A 19,691-nucleotide genomic window follows, 5' to 3' on the forward strand; every position below is an offset into this window, starting at 1 on the left:
TTTAAGAAGCGCAATATATTTCTCATTTAAAATATGGTCTCAAAAGACAGAAATCTTCCAAATAGTTATATTTATTATATAAATTATGTATTTACATATATTTTATTTAAATTTTAAATTATATATATATATATATATATATATATATATATATATATATATATATATATATATATATATATTTCTTTATAGAACATATTAGATTGTCTTACGTATATGACCTAAAGAAGCAAAATGGATTGAAACTCAACTTGGAATACTAAAAAAGGATTGGCACCTACAATAATGGCCAGTCGGACAAAACAAATTCATTTAACGTTATTACACGTATACAATTCCCATGCATATTTCCGACATACAGCACTAAAGCTAAGCAATTCATATTACAAACAAGTGCACAAGTGACAGGAACCAGTGTATTGCCACAGGCATGTATGAATACATTAATTATTCGCATCTAACTTCATTTTAATACACAAATAATTGGTTCGCTAGAGATTTTATGAACACACATACATAATAAAACTAGCCAGTCAGTTTAGAAACACACATATATTTTACGTGTACACTTATAATTTCCTCACATTTATGATTGGCTAGCAATTGTGTGATATGAACACATTTAATTATACTGTCATTGATTGACGTTGTATACCGGAAGTTGCAGAAAAACTATCAACACAATTACATGTAATTGCTTCAACGATACACGGCTAGCGATGATGGAGTCAATGTTTAAAGTCAGTACTCGGCCAAACGGCTCACGTTATTGTCGAGAACGATCCCTGGCTTGCGACCGTAGTTATCGTGTGTCGACTTAACGACACCGAGCTCGGTCTGTGCCGGCCTTGTTTCAGACGCTTAACTAGACCGTTGTACATGGCGAACACTCGCCGGTTGAAGACGAACGCGAAGAAAATGAAGATCCCCTGCGAGCAGTTGAACACGATGAAAAAGATCCCGAGGAGATGGAGAATGATACACACCGTCTGAGAGGCGGGTTCCGCGAACGCGCTGACCAAGGACGAGGCCAGTCCGAAAACCCACGTGAACCCCATCACGGTGGACATGCGCATGTACAGCATGACGTCATCTTTGCCCGTCATACGGTTAAACGAGGATTTCCGAACGCTCGTCCGCGTCGCCTTGGTGCTCGCATGAATGCTGATTATCGTCTGCGAAAACATGACGGCGTTTATTAGCAGAATAAGGATCATGGGTCCACCAAACGCCACCATGGACGCTACGGGGTTCTGAATCCAACATCCGATGCTGTAGACGTGACTCTTGCTACTGGTAGTGTTACTTTTTCCGCTGTGCTCATTCCTTGCCGCTACCCCCGATATCCACTCCGGATCAGCCACAGAGTTTCCACCATATCCTATTTTAATAGAGTCAAAGATCTTGCCAAAGTCAATCAAGCAACAAAATCCGACGATTACAAGCGGACACCCCCATGCATACAGCGCGTACCGCGGGGCATATTTCCGTTTTTCACGGAGTCGGAGCAGGATGCACTTTTGCGCGAACGTCTTGAAAACGTCATATGCCATGACGTTCATCCAGAAGAAAGATGCGAGGAAGAAGTAATGAAGGATGACGCCAAAGCACGAACAAAGCCAACCATGGTGCTCCTTTACCCACCCAGAAATTATGAACAACAACTCTCCCAAGAAAAGAGACAGTGTTAAGTTCATGGTGTTAATCCCCGGTAAATTTCTCAGTTTTTCGAATATACTGTAGGTGACCAATACCGAAAACATGCAGACAAGAGAAATTACTCCCAAGATAAAAGTTAAATAACTCTCAGCAACGACCAGTTTGATCATAGTGTTACCACACGCCATAGTCATTTCGCTGTCGTCAACAAGTCTTTCGGCCGTAAGCCAATCCGGCGAACAAATAAACACGGTGTTCGAGCTTTCATTTTCGTACTCGTATTCGGTCGTGTTGTAAACATGATTCGCAAACATTATCGACTTGTTTGAGAAAAGCGTGTATTCGTGTTCATTTAAAACTATTCGCCCGCACGTCTTGTTCACAATTTTCGGCATGTCGCAAATTAAGGCAAAACTTGAGACCTGCGTCTCCATTTTTTCCAATTCACCCACGCTTCCATCGATGTTGAAAGTAAGATCGTAATCACCAGGAAAGTATATCTGACCTGACGACTTCAACCTCACAGCAGTCACGTTCTGTCCATTCTTTGCGTCAAAGTGCCGTTCGAGTTCAAACTCCGCATCATCAACAAACGGATGGAACCCTTTCGGACAAAACAATGAAATCGGCGTCGGTGGCGGCGAGTTATCCACATGTCCTACTTGAAAGTCCTTTCCATTTATTGTCAGCATGAACGCGTTGCTATCAGTAAGGTCACTCATTGTCTGTACAATAGTTTTCACGGATTTTTCTATCAAAATGCCGTCCTTATGTGATGGATTTAAGATGAACGTTATTCGGATAGCGATTTGAATTTGATCAGAGAAGTATCTTTCATTAAACATTTCTGCGATATTATCTTTGGGGTATGCTTCGTCGTCGGCATTAGCATTGTTTGGTTTAGAATCACCGGCCAAATGTGCATGCATCGTCGATTTGTTATCTTTTATTTCTTGATTGTTTACATACACATCAACGGTCTCGGTATTGTTTTCGGTGGCTTTTTGAGGGGTGTGATCCGATGTGAGATTATCTTGGTCACTTTTTCGTCTTGGTATGGAATTACTGTCTATAACATCGTGTGTTTTGAACGGAAGAGGTGTCGTGAAGCGATGTATCTCAATTATGTTATTTCCTGTCTTGTCAACAAGGTCAGACGTGTTCACCACAGAAACGGTCAAATTCTGAATTCGTTCGAAACTGATATTAAAGGTCTGCGCAATACTGATGCTCAGTATATCCTCAATGCCCTTCATTTCGAGCATAACTACGTCCCCGAAGGTGAAGTTCTTTATTGTCAAAATGACCTGAACTGGCTCGTCAATGTCCGCTAAAGACGCGAGATCGTCCGCACTTGGTGCCATTTCGTAGTTGATAATCTTCTGGCACGATCCTTGAACAAGTCGATAACCTTCGGAGCAGGTGATTGGACGACATTTGCTGTTTACCGGATCGTATTTTTCGTTCTGGCCACATTGCGGGGCATATGTCTGCTGCGAACCCGTGGAGGTGAACAAAATATGCGTCTTGCCATCGAAACCGAAGTTCATGAGAATAGAGAACGAGAGCGGAAACGGCGACACCTCACTCTTTCCGGCGTCGCCAATCCGCGTCTGGTGGTACCACATGTTCATGGTGTTGATGACGTCAAGATGGGAGCACTCGTGGATCATCTTGTTGTACGCTGGCGACAAGCGCCGCCGGCAGCTTTGCAATTTGTCGTCAAAGAACTGCAAGACCGTCACTTCCTTGCTACCGTCCGAGATGGACAGAGGTTGCCGATTGTCGCAGTCGAGCTTCGTCTCCCAGGCCTTCATCTCCACTACGCCGTTGCACTGCGCGCAGTACATGTTCCGGTAAACGAAGCCCTCCGCATCCTGCACTGGCGTCTGCGAGATATCGATTACGTTATCGACGTGCATGCGCCCGTTTGTAAGAACGATGTGCTCGCAGAGGTCCTTGACGTCGGATCGCAGGAATCCCAGCGGGCACATGGAGATGACGAGGATGGGGACGCGACTGTAGCCCGAGATCAGCGTGCAAACACCGCCGTGCTTCTCGTACATCACCTGGAGATTGAAACCCGGGGACAGGCCGCGTTCCGTGTCGTCTTTAACATGGTCTGAAAGAGGAAACATACTCACTCAGATCCTAATCTTCCGATCTGGTAGCTCTAATAAATATAGGAATAATGAATCTCAATAAACCTTATCAGAAAGACTTTCTTTTTACATTTCGTAAGTCGCTTATTTTTAAGACGAATAACATCGCTCATACAAAACGGAAAACAATGCGTACAAAAATAATATTACGAATTGCAAATTAAAATATGTGGTCACCAACTTGACCGGTCGTGGCAAAGCATTTGAATTATCAGGCATGCCAAATTTATTGTGGCCCACTATAACCTTTGCGTCGGACAAACAGAAGATTTTATGCTGTTGATGGTCTATCAAAACTCTTCTCTCATGGATTTTAAGGGACAATAAAAATAGTTGGGATACAGAGATGATAAAATAAAGTATTACAAATCTTAGCTTGTAACAAGAAATGTTGTGACTAAAATTGTCTTGTTTATTTGTAAAACGTAAATCACGGAGAAACTGTACACATTGTGAAAATGTTTCTGATCATGTAACCTCTGATTGTTTGGTTAATAATATAATTATAGTACATATAAATAATTCAATTTTATAGCAGTCTTTTTACGTAGTGGTTTTTGTGAATTTATTGGCGTCGCTCTGGAGAGCGGCGACTAGTATGAAATGCATTTTTTTCGCCTGTAGGAGGTGAAGTTATTTGACGGATCAATGTATATATTTTTGTTTTAAGAATATCTTGCATAGTGGTGATTTTTTGTGTAAATTAGTGTAAATAAGAACTGCATTTGTGCCTACTACATTTATTACAACATTTATTGCCAATAATGCAAAGCTAATTATTTCAATTAATAACTGATCCACAACTGATCACAGGGGAAAGATCACAGGGACTTGGCAAATACGCGAAACTTTCTGGTTTTGTATAAAAACAAAACATTATCAAAATATATTTATTTTGTGTTTTTTCTAATTTGCTTATTTAGTGGAGAATCAATGTAGTACGATATTTGACGACCTATCGCGCAAGCAAGTTTATTGGAAGGCGTAGTGGTACGAAAACGTACAATGTATTAGTTTATTTATAGACATATAATAACGATCGCTATACACATCTTCACCAAATAGCAGTACATAAATGATGTCAGCCGGAATAGCTCAGTTGGGAGAGCGTTAGACTGAAGTTGTTTGCGCAACAATCATCTAAAGGCCCCCGGTTCAATCCCGGGTTCCGGCACGAACGGAACAGTTCGGCGGCTGACATTTTTTTTTCAGTCAGGTTAATGAATATAATAAAGCTTTATTTTATGTAGACATTAAAAATCCATTTTACTACAATTGGACATTTTTATTAAAATTAATGGATGCCGCGTGGTGACAACGTTTATAAAAATTTCTTACATCACTTAAATATCTTATAAAAAATACACGTGTTTTTATATTAACAAATAAATGCAAACAACACATCTATTATCCATGTATTTTTATGATTGTCTATCATAGGCCTTAAATACTATCCCTTCCACATATAGAGCAAGAAGCGCGACACTTTTTATATTGATTGTAACAATGAGTTGCGATAAAGGAAGCAGCCGCTTATCAAGGAGGAGCTGTGTCCCAGCAACCCGTTTCCCTAGAGTCAAGCACTCCTCGGAGCTTTTTTTTAAAGAACCACATATAAAGCGCGAAGCGCGACACGTATTACTATCCAGGTGGAATGGGCCCTTTAGCATTATCCGACCATTACGTCCATAATTATCTTCCTTAGAATTTGAGAAATTTTGAAATCGTTGTTCGAAGTCCAAAATTTTCATCCGATTGTTCCCAAACTTGCACAGGTTTTTTATCAATGATGACCCAACCTCAACTCTATATGAGCAATATCGAACTATAAGTCCAACATTATGTCTCGTTGAATTTATAAATAAAAGTGAAAAACTGCTTGGTTAGGTGATTATGTCAACATTTTTCATCAGATTCTTTCCAAACTTACAGTGTCTTCATATCAATGAGCATTTTTACCTCATTTAAAATGAGAAACATCGGGACAATAAGTCAAGATTTTTTTCTATTAAATTTGACAAAATAAACAATTTCCACTTGTTTAAAAGATTTCACAACTTTCGTCTGAATCTTTCCAAACTTGTTAAGTGTTTTTATATCAGTATTACTCGAACCCTATTGAAAATGATGAATATCGGAGCAATAAATCTATTATGATCTTTTAATGAATTTCAAAGTATTGTGAAATGCAGCTTCTTTATGCAATTTACAGTTTTCATTCATTTTTTTCCCAAACTTTTACAGTGTTTTCATATCAATGAGTACTCAACCTCTATCGTAAATGAGCTACGTAAGAATAAGTTCAGAATCATCTCCCATTGAAGTTGAGAAGAATATATAATTACGCTTACAAGATGAAGCAGATTTTTTTAAAACCTACACAGTTCTGTTCCATAAATAAAAACTGCACACGGATGCCAGTAAAAAAAGGAAATCAATGTAAATAAAATGAACTATGAAATATTTGGGGGTTACAACACAAAATCATAGATAATGGTTATTTGGAGGTTATAACACAACATCATAAATAATGGTTATTTGGGGGTTATACCACAAACTTATAGATAATGGTTATTCCAGTATCTTTTTTCTATTTTGTTTAAAATAATCGGCCAATAAAAATATTTACAGTAGAAAAAAAATCGTTCCATGTAACTTCATTGAGTGCCTTTTACACTGAAAATCCTGACGCCCTTTGATGCTTTGCATCATTACTTATCTTGTACAATGTATCAAGATCAATGTGCAAAAGTTTATGGAGAAACATGCTTGGGAGATAGTAACCAATTTGGGTCCGTTTCAGAAATAATCATTCTAGTAAAAATTAACGAGTTTCAATGATGGACATTTTCGTTCGGGAAGGAAAATATGCTGTCTAATGATAAGCAAACCAGTTATGTGAGTTGTGGGTTCGGGTTATTCATCATTGATTTAGGCGCCCCGTTTATAAGGAACATATACTTTTATGTCGACTAGCGTGTTATTAATGTGTAACTATATTAGGCATAGCTTTTAAAGTTTTACATTACGTTTACGTTTCATATTATAATACATGTAGCAAGTCTTGTTGTTGGCATTTCACATCTATGCAATTTACATTGCCGATATGGATGCTTTTTCTCTTGTTCGGGTTCGTTCTAAACTTTTTTTTTCATACGAACAAATGTCAAGTATGTGTTCGTTTGCGCATATTGAATCGCAAAGAACTTAATTATGTAAAAGTCTTTGAAAAACAAACACGGGCAGCATATCAACACGGCAGGCTAGAATGGGTATGAAACCAAAATCGAAGAAAGTACGTGCATGTTATCTCCCACAAAGGGCACATTTATTTTGTGTTTGATTTATTAGTGCTTTTTAGCCTACAATGTAAAATCAAGAAGGCAATCTCTTGCACGACGGTTACATTACATATCAACCTCCGCACAGAGATTTAACTGGAACCAGCATAGCAAAGACATTCATTCGCCCCCATGTTTCGAAATCGCATAACTGAATGAAAATGAGTTCGTCAGCAGTCTGAGAATATTTCTTAATATTTGTTTAAAAGAATTATTGCAAAAAATAAAGCTTTAAGTATTTTTGAAGTTTAAGAATAATTTACTTGCATTATAGAAGTTTTTTCATATAACTTGTTAAAACAAGTATAAATGTAAACTAGTGCATACTAGCTAAAGGAACTTCAGCGTACAGTTTATATAGACCTGTACGCTGAAGCCAACCCCGTATCGAAAGTCAACCAGAGTCATAACATATTTATGTCACGCTATAAATCAAAGAATTCTCATTTTCTTGGATACATTTCTACATTTATTGGTGAATCTATACAAATTACTGCATCGGGGATTATTTTAAGGTTCGAATGTTTCAAATGCATCTTACAATATATGAAAATAACTCTTATCATTCTGAAATTCACAATTTTGACGCCATTGTCGCTTTGTCACGTGACGAGTTTTCATTTGGATACTTTCGGATCGACCTTGACATTTTTTGCTGAAATTTTAAAAATCACTTCCGTTTTCTGAAATCTATAATTTGTGATAAACAACTTACGTCTGGTGGATTATAAGACTGATTTCAGTGTGAATCAGGTAGTTTTAAATAATATTTACTTTGAGTTTGTATTTACACTACAATTTGTTTACAAAACAAGCGAAAATAATCTAAAATACCGGGAAATGTCTTCTGAATTTGAAAACACTTGAGCACATGGTATGTTACTAAAAATAGAAATAACGTTATATGACCGTGAAATCTCGGGAGATTCCCATTTCAAGTAAGTCTGTCACATCGCTGTTTTTCTGGATATGTAAGAGCAGAATAGATAAATTTTAAATGTTTTAGATAGTATTTTGTGAACGAATATATCAGTTAAAAGTGAAAAATGTCAATCTTTCCAATCAAGTGGTTGATTTGGGCCAATTACTGCATTTAAAAGCTGTTTTGGACCGGTCTTTGTTAACTGTCAACTTTTCGGGAATTTCTGGTTGACTTTCCTAATGGGGTTGGTCCATAACTATAAAGTCGCGCCAGTCAAAATTCATAAAAAGCGACATTTAACGTTATGGTAGCCAGAACTCAGTGCATACCAGACAGTTTTTATGCTGCTGCTGGCAATTTGACATACCGGTATGTCAAAATTACTTTATTAAATAAGCATATGGTCTTGGAAAAAATCGATCGGTACAGCATACAAATACACGGCTATGCTGCATGCAAGGTGACAGTTTGGCACCGATTTCAGACGTATTCGGGATTAATTCTTAATTTTGAAGATATCAGCACAAACTGCAAAAAAACTGTCTTTTATGCAAGATTTTTGCAAATGTTGTTTTCAATAACTGGAGATATTTGCAAAAACCAAGTTTATTACAGTGTGTTTACATTCTGTTCAGCCCGTTGTAAACCCCTGTGAACCCCGTAGATCCTGCACCCTGATCACGGTATCCTAACCGCGACACATGAGTTCTATGTGCTCAGATGAGCACAACCATACATACTCTTATATATCTCGAAATCGCATAACTGAAGGCAATGAGTGTGCACGCAGTATTAAAATGTTTCTCAATATTTGATTTGCTAAGAAAAATTATTGCTTATTTAACTCTTAAGTATTTTTTCAATTTTAAAAGGACTGTCAACCGCGACGACGAAGAAAAGAAAAGTTGTAAAATACCGTATTTTTTTACAATTATTAGTTGATATTGATTAACATATCATGACTGGTATATTACATTACTTGAAAAAAAGTTGCTATGTTTTCATATTTTCAGTATATTTGGTAATGAATTTTACTGGGTATGTCAACCAGGTAACTACCAGTTAACTATAAATAACGCCAGTAGATTGATCAGTATCGTCACGTGGTAAAACCCGGAATGCAAATTGTGCATGCGTAGTGAATTGTATATATCTAATATATATAAAGTGATCAATCTACTTGCGTTAGTTATAGTGTGTATTTATTTAATGATTTCCGGTGGTTTATAGAGAAATATCAGTGAATTAAAGGTCCGTGTATATACCGTCTTTTCCATTTTCATTTTGCATTAGACACAAGGAAAAACAAAAATCAACGTATACTAGTTCATATTCCGATTTTCTTATAACCAGAACAAAAACAAAAACAAAAAAACAAAAACAACGTTGAGTTCTTTGTATCGTTTTTCGGTGTACTAATAACAAAACAAAAATCTTATTTCTCTATTCATATTTCGTTTCAATTTTAATTATACAAAAATCAATATATGAAAATTGAAACACAGTGCCTGTTTCCATTTACCGTTCTTGAATTGATAAAACGGTATACGAAAAACGAGGGGCGCTCCGCTGTTTTGGAGAGATGGGTCGTGATTGATCTTTTGCGCAATTTTCTCCCTTAGATCTTAATATTTTTGAATACATACATGTAGACAATTATAGACGAAGAATAGTCGAGTCTTGGGATAGCTATTATTGGCTACTCTATTGGGAAAATAAATAGATCTAGTAACATTATATTACAAGACCATTAAATTATAATAATAGAAAAATCAACGCTAATTAAAATCAATTATTTAAAATACCATATACGTTACAACTATGAAATTGTTACAAATTTATGAATAATGTTTTTAGGTACGTTTTTTTTCACTTTTCGAATGACTTTTTACATGAACTGGATGTGTATAAAAGGAATAAAATAATACATTTTCGACTTTTCGTGCACATTAACAGATCACGCAAGCAAACGCTTGCTTGAATGCGCGTTTCTCTCTGCAAATCATACACAAGCTTTTTTATAATTGTATTCGAGTTTCGTTTTAGGAGACAACCATTGTCAAAAACGGAACGTTTCAACGCGTGCAAGTAGTTTCTATAGGCGTTACGCATGCTATTCACCTTCTTTATAAACCGTAACATTTAAAGTAATTTTAAGCGGCGTTATTGGCGTCGCACTGAAAGTGCGGCGACTCGTATGTAATACGTTTTTTTCAGCTTATGGGAGGAGAAGTTATTTTACGGATCAATGTATATATTATATGAAGGTATATGAAGGTAAATATTTTGTAAGCATTTACTTCATCTTGAGCGCTCTTTCCGGAACATAAAATATGTTTTTTAATAAGTTATTAAATAGGGACATTTATTAATATTATTAATAATATTATATAAAATTATTTCAAGCGCAAAACGGTTTCATATAAGGTGTTTGGTTATAACTCTATCAGAGCAAATAGCACTAGACATATCACAGTTCAGTTGTGAAATGTAACATGTACATGTATTTGTACTTAATCGAACGAATTAGAAATTATATTTTAGACACCTTGCACTTAACCATTTCATAAGCTTCAAACAACTTTTTATTTATTGTCCTTGTGTCTTGTTCATTATTTCAATATTGGCAGTACTAATACAACTTTAACATTCTATTATGTACGGTGATGTAAAAGGGGACATTTTAGCAGCCGCCGGCGATTATTGTTCTTCTTTAAACATCATTCGGGTCTAAGGGTTAATAATAATTGGAATACGGGAATCAGGGGAAGGGGTATTACAGCTCTTAAAATGTAAGGACCTCTCCCTAATTATAGGACTAAAACGAGTTTTTTTAAATTAGTACTGAATTTGCATAGTATAGAGGCAAAGAAAACGAAGTGTCATAAGGGCAAAGAAAAAGAAGTGTCATAAGAGACTAACTATCGCCCTATCAATTCGGTTGGATCGACATGAAATACCGGTACGTTTGGAAACATTTAGATGTCAGATTATGATCATTTCAATTTCGACAAATACATAATTTGGAAAAACAACTGAAAATATCCACGTCTTCTTCCCTAATACGGCGTGTCTTTCTCTCCCCCCCCCCCCCCCCAAAAAAATGCACGTAAGAAGCCATCCTGGTCGAAAAACAACTGAAAATATCCACGTCTTCTTCCCTTACGGCGTGTCTTTCCCTCCCCCCAAAATGCACATAAGAAGCCATCCTAATCGAAATAAGTGATGTATTCTTATGTAAAGGGAAAAAGAACGCGCAATAGCCACGAATGAGTTACCTCCCCAAGACAGCAGCACAGAGCAAAGATCTTTTTTATTTATAGATTTTTGAACAGCGCCACTCGTTTTTCGTTTTTTGTAAACCGTAATATCAAACCAAGAACGGTATACGAGACCAAGTTTTATTCATTGATTTTCGTTGTATGAAGATTGAAACGAAATTTGAAGAGGGAAATACATTTCGCAATTTGTTTTATAATAAGTTCAACAGAAAACGATAAAAAGAAGTTAATTTTGTTTTCGTACTTTGTTTTTGTTTCGGTAATTAGAAAATCGGAATATAAACAAATATGCCTTAATTCTCATGTTTCGTTGTGTCGAATACAAAACGAAAAGACGGTATATACACGGACCATTTAAACTGATAATTTCACTGTTTCAAACAGTGAAAATTATCAGTGAGTATTATCGATAATTTTCATTGTTTACTGTGAAATGACGTCATTTTTTGACGAAATGACGTCATTATCCCAGCAAAATTCGTTAGTTAAACTCTTGAACAATGAATATATAAACTGTGAAAAATGCATTAAATAATAAGAAAATTTGTTGGATTCGGTGGATTATCGATTTTAATTCACTCGTGATCATAGAAAATATATTTTTTCACTCGTCACTCGTGAAAATATTATTTTCTATGATCACTCGTGAAATGAAATCGATAATCCACCGGATCCAACAAATATCCTCTATATCGTTATGTCGCCTATTTTCGCGATGTACTTTCGATTTCACCTCGCAAAATTTTATTACCAGATATACTAAAAATATGAACTTTTTTCAAGTACATGTAATGTAATATACCGGTCGTGATATTCTTATGAATATAAACTAATAATTGTAAAAAAATACGATATTTTAGAACTTTTCTGTTTTCGTCCTTCGTGGTTGACAGTCCCTTTAAGAACAATCTACTTGCATTATAGGAGTTTTTCTGATAAAGTAGCCGAATTTAAGTTCATAATAAAATTGACCTGATCGGCCTTCCTGTACTGTAGTTAAAGGCGATAGGGCGACCTAGTTGTTTTGAAATCTTGGATGACTTTGAGGCTAGACAAGATAGTAATCGCATTAGATGTTTACATTTTGGAGAGATAAACGCAAGTTTAACAAATTGTTTTCAACTCATTACTGTTTACAGTCAAGAAAAACATCATGATATACTTATCACTAAGAAAACGAAAGTGCAAGAGTATATGGGTTGTCAATTGCGCTTTATATCTTACAATTAACATATAACAAGAAATATAAACAAAAATCCCGTCTAGGCGGAAAGTGTGGTCCCTGATTAGCGTTTGCGATGGGATGTTACTTCACGAACATGCATAAAGCCCCGTGTTTTTCTAGGGCTCAAATGCTCTTAACGAGAGCCTTACATTTACTGCATGCAATTATAAAACTATATATGCAGGGTGCAGGATCGCGTGACTTTGTTGGGTTCCCAATTAAACGTTAACGGATGAAAACACGCCGGTAATTGGTATTGTGTTTTTTTTCAAATAACTATTTAAAAAAAAAATTCTTAAACAATTTAACTAGCGCATACAAGACAGATTTGTATGCTGCTTATGGCAATGTGAAATACATAAGAATTACTAAGAATAAGAAGCCTGTGTTCTTGTTCAAAAACGCGTTGTGTACTGCACGGTTATGCTGCACGCAACGTGAAATTGTGTCATCGATTTCAGACGTATCCAATGATTTATTCTTATGCCTTGAGGTATCGGCACGGACTGCAGAAAAACTGTCTTTTATATACGAACGATTTTCGAAAATGTATGTCAATAACTTGAGACATTTAACAAAATAAGTTCCTAACGGTGTGTTTACATTCCGTCAAGCCCGTGTTTAACGCCCTGAAAACCCCGTTGATTCTGCACCCTGTGCGGTATTTTTTTATGAGGGAGCCTTCATGACTGACTCGCACATAATAACAAATTATGTAAGTTGATATGTCTTGATTTTGGTGTATTTCTTCTTATTTATTTTTTACATAAAACTAAACATGGATTTATTTTAGTGTGTTTAAAGAATATCTTTCATTTGTTTATACATTGTAATACGTAGACAATTAAATACTTTTTTAAGTGAACCACAAAAGGACATTAGAAAAACTCCTGATGGCAGCAACTATAACATGATTTACGTAGTCGCAACAACGTCTGCAAGCTCATAATAATCTCAAACCTAATGTTTACATTGCAAGGAGGTAAAAAAACACGCAAAATCAAATATGTGCGCGCTAGATTAAACACATTTCAAAAACGATAGCAGGTCGCATCCAATTAGTGCACTAAATGCAGGTATCTCCCAACAACGTATGCGCAAAAATGATAACATTTCTAGAATGCACAAGACATTGCTGGCATTTTATTTAAGAATCAAGTAAGTATGAAGTAAGAAGAAAGTGTCCGGTAAATATAATAAATATGTTTTAACCGTTTCTTATGAACAATTTGCAAAAAGACGCGTTGAAATCGGTGCAAAAAAACGTTTTGGTACAGTTCTCGTATATTTTGTTATGTGTTTGCTGTGAAGCCTTCGGGGCTTATCCGAATACACAATATTGTATATTCATCAAACATCCCCGCCCCTATACCCCTTTTACACGTGCATATTTTTTTTTACATGAGCCTCGTTCTGAGAAAACCGAGATTAATGCACGTGCGTAGTGTCGTCCTGTGTAGCCGCAGGTACGACATTTTCTTAGCAACGATCCAGTATGCGGAAAGCGTCTATCCGATTAGCATGCGCGGACTGCACAAGCTAATCTGGGTCGACACTTTAAGCATATGAATTAAGCCCCGTTTTCCCAGAACTTGGTCATAACATTGCCGTACCTGGTGACACGTTCTCGTTGAACCCCGTTTAATGGACGAGAATCAACGACACTCAAAAAGATAGTCCGCTGAGTTTAAGACAAATATCAGACAAGATTAAAGACGCGCGCGTAATGGGACCATATGGCTATGCAATTTATCGGATGTCATGTCGCCTATCGTTGAAGATTTGATTGTACGTCTGTCTGAATCAAAGGTCGATGTGGAATAGTGTTTTACTGCTATCAGGGCACTGATATACATTCAGACCTCGTTATTTCGGAGTCGCTAGGAGAGAGGAATATCAACGACATAACGAGTATTCGAAGGTTTATCAGCAGGAACACGTTTTTTCCCGAAATGTGCCTAAGATTTCCGATCGCTCACGGAAACTACCGACATAAAGATTTATATGGTATCCTAATAAGAAATATAATTTTAAGGTATCATTGCAATGAATATTCATGTGTGACTTTACAAAATAGTGTGATATAACGGTGTAATGACCATAAAACAGCGTGTTAGATATTAGGTTATTCATCGTTTTATAATAATATATTCGATAAAACGTATTTTCTCGAGTCGTTAACCACTGAAACATTGCACACGATTTTTACTTTGCAAGTTAGTCTGCGCATTGTTGGTGCTCGTGGTTGAAAAAAATGACATAAAGCGAAAGGATCTATAATTCGATTTCGAAGACATTAACACTATAATAAACAAATGCTAAATATGTATAACACTTGAGATGGGATCGGCCCGGGATTTACTTTAATAAAAAAATCTGATCAGGGACGACACTTTCCGCTTTTATGCTATTTTATGTATAAAGAAAGTCTCTTCTTAACAAAGATCTAGTTTAGGCGGAAAGTGTTGTCCCTGATTAGTCTGTGCGGACTGCACAGGCTACTATGGGACGACACTTTACGCACATGCATTTAACCTCTCTTTCACATAGCTTGTATACGAAGTACCTAAATTACTATGTCTCAGTTATTCGTTAAATTATTTTGCATGTTGATCATCTTGGAGCATCTGTGTTCTAGATGCATATTTATAATAGCCCTTTCCCACTCAGAATAAAAGTTAAAATGCCTTTTGCAATCAGCATAAAACCTGAACAGTCTGCGAGTACCTTGCAATCTGTTCATGTTTTATGCTGTTTGCTGCTCATCAATATCTTATCCTTAGGGTTGGAAATGCAGCCTTTAAACTTAAATTTAGCAACAAAGGTCTGTAATTAAATTTAACTTTCGAAGGGACTACACAAGTGTCAAAATACATATATGTGTGGTAAAGGGATAATTGAAATGACTTCTACGCCTACCGCAGATCCTAGTAGGACAGTCGTTAGTAACTGGCTTAAAGTGTGTATATCAGAGTTTATTTACAGGTCCTACCGGCCTCTTCACGAGGTCTTTGAGGTCCGACCTGAAGAACTGGCTTAAATATGTGCAGAACTGGTTAAATACCAAGCTATCTCAGTATGTGTTCTGGCTATTGTGATGTGACTGGAATACTCGTAAAATCGGCGTTCATAAATATGAGCCGAGCTCTGGGAAACGGGGCGTTACGCATGTGCAGTCCGCACAGCCGAGCTCTGGGAGACGGGGCGTTATGCATGTGCAGTCCGCACAGCCGAGCTCTGGGAGACGGGGCGTTATGCATGTGCAGTCCGCACAGCCGAGCTCTGGGAGACGGGGCGTAATGCATGTGCAGTCCGCACAGCCGAGCTCTGGGAGACGGGGCGTTATGCATGTGCAGTCCGCACAGCTGAGCTCTGGGAGACGGGGCGTAATGCATGTGCAGTCCGCACAGGCTAACCAGTAACCAACTTTCCGCTTTAATGGTATTTGTGTTTAAAGGAAGTATATTATCAGCGAAAATTCATTTAAGGTAAAGAGTGCCGTCCCTGATTAGGCTGTGCGGACTGCACATGCTAATCTGGGGATAAACTTTACCCACATGCATTAAACCCCGTTTTCCCGGAGCGTGGCCGATATCTAAAAACAAACCAACTTATTGATGCACACATATTTCTGTTGCATTCTTTATAATTAATGCCTTGGTCTTTCAGTTGCAATAATAAAATATTTTATGTATCTTGCAAATAATCTGTGATGCATTGATTGCATCGATGAGAATTGAAAAGGTGTTGGGTGTAAATCGTTTGCATGTATGCAATAGTGCTTTTTATTAATGAACATCGAACTAATATTAACACTTTTACATTATTAATTAACTTGTAAATTATTCATAATTTTCATACTATTAATATGCATTACTCTTTAATGCGAGTTATATAACTGTTGTATTAATCTTTCTGTACTTTCTCATCGATACATTAATGCAAATAAAGAAGCAAGCGAAAAATGAATTTTATCTGTAAATTGGAGACACAGCACCATAATAATACTCATGTCAGTACACAAAAGTAAACGTTATTATGATTCAAAAATGTAAAATATATTTCTGGCGCATACCTGTTCATAATTGAGAACACCAATGTGGGTGTATATTGGATATAACACATCTGTTGAATTAAAGTGAGCCGTGCTCTGTGAAAAGCGGGTTTAATGCAAGTGCGTAAAATGTCGTACCAGGTTAGCCTGTGCAGTCTTCACATGCTTATCAGTGACGACACTTTCCGCGTTTATGATATTTTCTGTTTAAAGAAAGTCTCGTCTTCGCGAAATTCCAGTGTAGGCGGAAAGTGACGTCCCTGATTTGACTGTGCGATCAGTACAGGCTAATGTACGACACTTTACGCACGTGCATAAACACCCTTTTAACAGAGCACGGCTCAAATCTTATTTGTATGTAAGTATTTTCCACCATGCAGCGTTTGTGTCTATGCGTTCACATTCTTGCCAGGGCACATACGGCTGTACTCATTAAAGCCACGTCAGTATAGTAAATATATAAGCCGCGTTCTTGAAAAGCTGGGATAAATACATGTGCGTAAAGTGTCGTCCCACATTAGCTTGCGCATTCCGCACAGACTAATCAGGGACGACATTTTCCGCCAAAACTAAATTTTCGTTAAGAGAAGACTTCCTTTAAACGGAAAATACCAAAAATGCGGAAAGTGTCCTCCCTGATTAGCCTGTGCATACTGCACAGACTAATCTTTTTTTTTCTTTTTTGCATAGGCTAATCTTTGAGGACACTGTCCACACTTTCATTAAGCCCCGTGTAGCAAGAGTGCGACTCATATTTAGTTTGATCGTCGAAAGCTATTCTAACATTGGTATAAAAAACCCATTACCTTGAGGTCGCATCTCCCGATGATCTGGAAAAGTTTCCTCGATCGAGCGTCTTTTGTCATTAACATTCGGAGTTATTGCCGTGTTAGCGTCAGCATTTCCGGAAACTGTTGGTTTCAATTTCAAGTTCACTGTTTCGATGGACTCGTTGAATACTTGAAAGGCGGTGGACGCCTTACTTATATTTCCCGTAAGTATTTCTGTCAGAATGCTAACAATATTCGCTTCCAGGTAGTCGTACATTATGTTAACAAATTGAACCATTTCGTCAATGTCTGTGCGTGACGCGTCAATCACATCGGTGATTTCTTCAAACAGTAACCCATTTCTATTCAATGACTCGCGTTTGTGTTTTATAAGTTTGTAAATTTTGAAAAATTCTATCATTTCGACTTCGGTCGCTTCTATTTTTGTTTCTTCGCCTTTTGGAATAGTTGGTCCTTTTTCAATAGTCTGGTATGAGTCTTTTAGTCGCTCTTGCAAAAGTTCGATAATTTCTTGCACAAAATCACGTTCCATTGTTCCAAAACTATCCCCGGAGTCTTCGCCAAAATTACTATTTCTTTTCTTTTGGGCCGGCGATGAAATGACGTCATAAGGGTCCTTAGTTACGGGCGCACTTAGCACGGCGGTGAAAATAACCAACCAAAACATCATGATGAATATCACAGAACTATTTGTGTTCATTTCAAAAGAATAATAAGTCAATGTTCATGTAAATCCCCACAATGACTTTCTCGGCTGGTTAACACGCAGATCCGAAACAAAAAGAATTTCTGAGGTACTAAAGTTATTTTCATCAACGAAATCCTCTCGCTTCCCATTTTATTTCTTCAATAAACAACTAAAATCAAGATTTGAAACTAAGCATATTCATAACGAAAACAACTTTAAAATGAGGCGACCGCAACAGATCGGATACTGCGTTGGTCGTTTGTAATGGCAGACAAGGACTGACCGAAAGAGGTCGAGATACTATCAACAGATGATAAGGCATGTCAATGGAAGCACTTCGTCGGTGTTGATTTCCACTCGAGTGTAATCACAATAGCCATACGGCCCTTAAGGCTGACACATAATGTAAAGACAGTTTCAAGACTTGGCTGAGATGGCCCGTTGCGAACTTTTGGAGGGTTTGGCACGAGTCAAACAGCTGTTCGTTAAGTGAAAAGATTCTCAAATAGTTAAGTCGGGGGTTCCGTGAGCAATCGGAAATCTTCGGCTCATTTCGGTGATGATAGTTGAACTTTTGATAATCTTCGAGCTATATGCTCGTTCATTTCCGTACGTTACTGGTTTAATTTTTTCTTCGCGTGCATAATATGATTTATTGATGATAACGCGTTAAGTTTATCAATGGGTCAGAAATATAAACAGACGTCGAAAATGTTCTAGATTTTTTTCTTCTTGAACGGGTGACTTATTTATTGCCAATAAAAATTTCGGTTACCAAGGCTAAATTAGGGTGTTTAATATTGACTGATAGTGAACTTTACCCTACAATAACTTAAAGGTAGGCCAATTAAGGTTATCGGTCTTTCGCTGCAATAAAAACATAAGTACTTGAGTTAATATATACGGCATGCTAAAAAGAGTCAAAACTAAGAACACTTTTATTTTGTAAAAAAACGTCGCCGATTTACTTTCATTTCTGAAAATCACACGACAGCCCATGTTTTTGTTACATCCCCCCCATATAAATTAAACCTTTATACCGTTTAAACTATGCAGTTTTTCGATGGTTAAATCCTTTTGCTTAAATGAGTCATCACCGAATTCGAAAATCACAAAATTCATGTGCGATTCCGATTTTTTAAAACTATTGTTAGTCTCATTTAAATATTTTTTATCTCTTCTTTAAATTCGTATCAAGAAGGATGTGGTTGGATAGGCCGAAAATAGCAATCAAGTTTGTGATAAAAACAACCGCATGAAACCGAAACGCGGAATTTATGTTCAGTGTGGGTGTGGGGGGGGGGAGCGTGTGGTTGTGGAGGGGGGGGGGGGGTGCGTGTGTAAGTATTTCGAAGTGTATTAGGTCCTTCCGCGCCTAGACAGCATTTTGTGTGGACCGGGAGTATGTCCCAGTACTACTGCCGAATAAATTAACCAGAACCTCGTAAGTTTATAAGAATTTTCATTAAAGGCTGCAATTTCCGGCGTTTTAGTTGTAACTAAGAGACTTTCAAATTTGGCGTGGTCTTGATTTGTTTAGAGGTAGCTGGAGTACCCGGAGGAAACCC

General features: G+C 37.1%; 1 protein-coding gene and 1 non-coding gene across 2 annotated transcripts; one reads left to right on the forward strand and one right to left on the reverse strand.

The window, feature by feature from the left end:
- Positions 1-196: 196 nt before the first annotated feature.
- LOC127831801 (uncharacterized) lies at positions 197-19,254 on the reverse strand. Its single transcript, XM_052356876.1, has 3 exons — positions 19,164-19,254; positions 17,451-18,990; positions 197-3,781 (listed from the first exon to the last, which is right to left on the reverse strand). The coding sequence occupies exons 2-3, from the start codon at positions 18,133-18,135 to the stop codon at positions 762-764; spliced, it is 3,705 nt and encodes a 1,234-aa protein (XP_052212836.1). The 5' UTR covers positions 18,136-18,990; positions 19,164-19,254; the 3' UTR covers positions 197-761.
- On the forward strand, positions 4,906-4,995 carry Trnaf-gaa (transfer RNA phenylalanine (anticodon GAA)). Its single transcript is given in 2 exon segments — positions 4,906-4,942; positions 4,960-4,995. It is a non-coding gene; the product is annotated as a tRNA-Phe (tRNA).
- Positions 19,255-19,691: the final 437 nt, after the last annotated feature.

The sequence above is a fragment of the Dreissena polymorpha genome, chromosome 5 (assembly GCF_020536995.1).
Source record: "Dreissena polymorpha isolate Duluth1 chromosome 5, UMN_Dpol_1.0, whole genome shotgun sequence".
Lineage (NCBI taxonomy): Eukaryota > Metazoa > Mollusca > Bivalvia > Myida > Dreissenidae > Dreissena > Dreissena polymorpha.

Bases quoted from the DNA above. Each gene is read 5' to 3' on its own strand.
- LOC127831801 (XM_052356876.1), bottom strand. From the start codon at position 18,135: ATGAACACAAATAGTTCTGTGATATTCATCATGATGTTTTGGTTGGTT. The intron at 3,782-17,450 runs GTAATGGGTTTT...TTCCTCTTTCAG, and splicing joins TCGGGAGATGCGACCTCAAG to ACCATGTTAAAGACGACACG.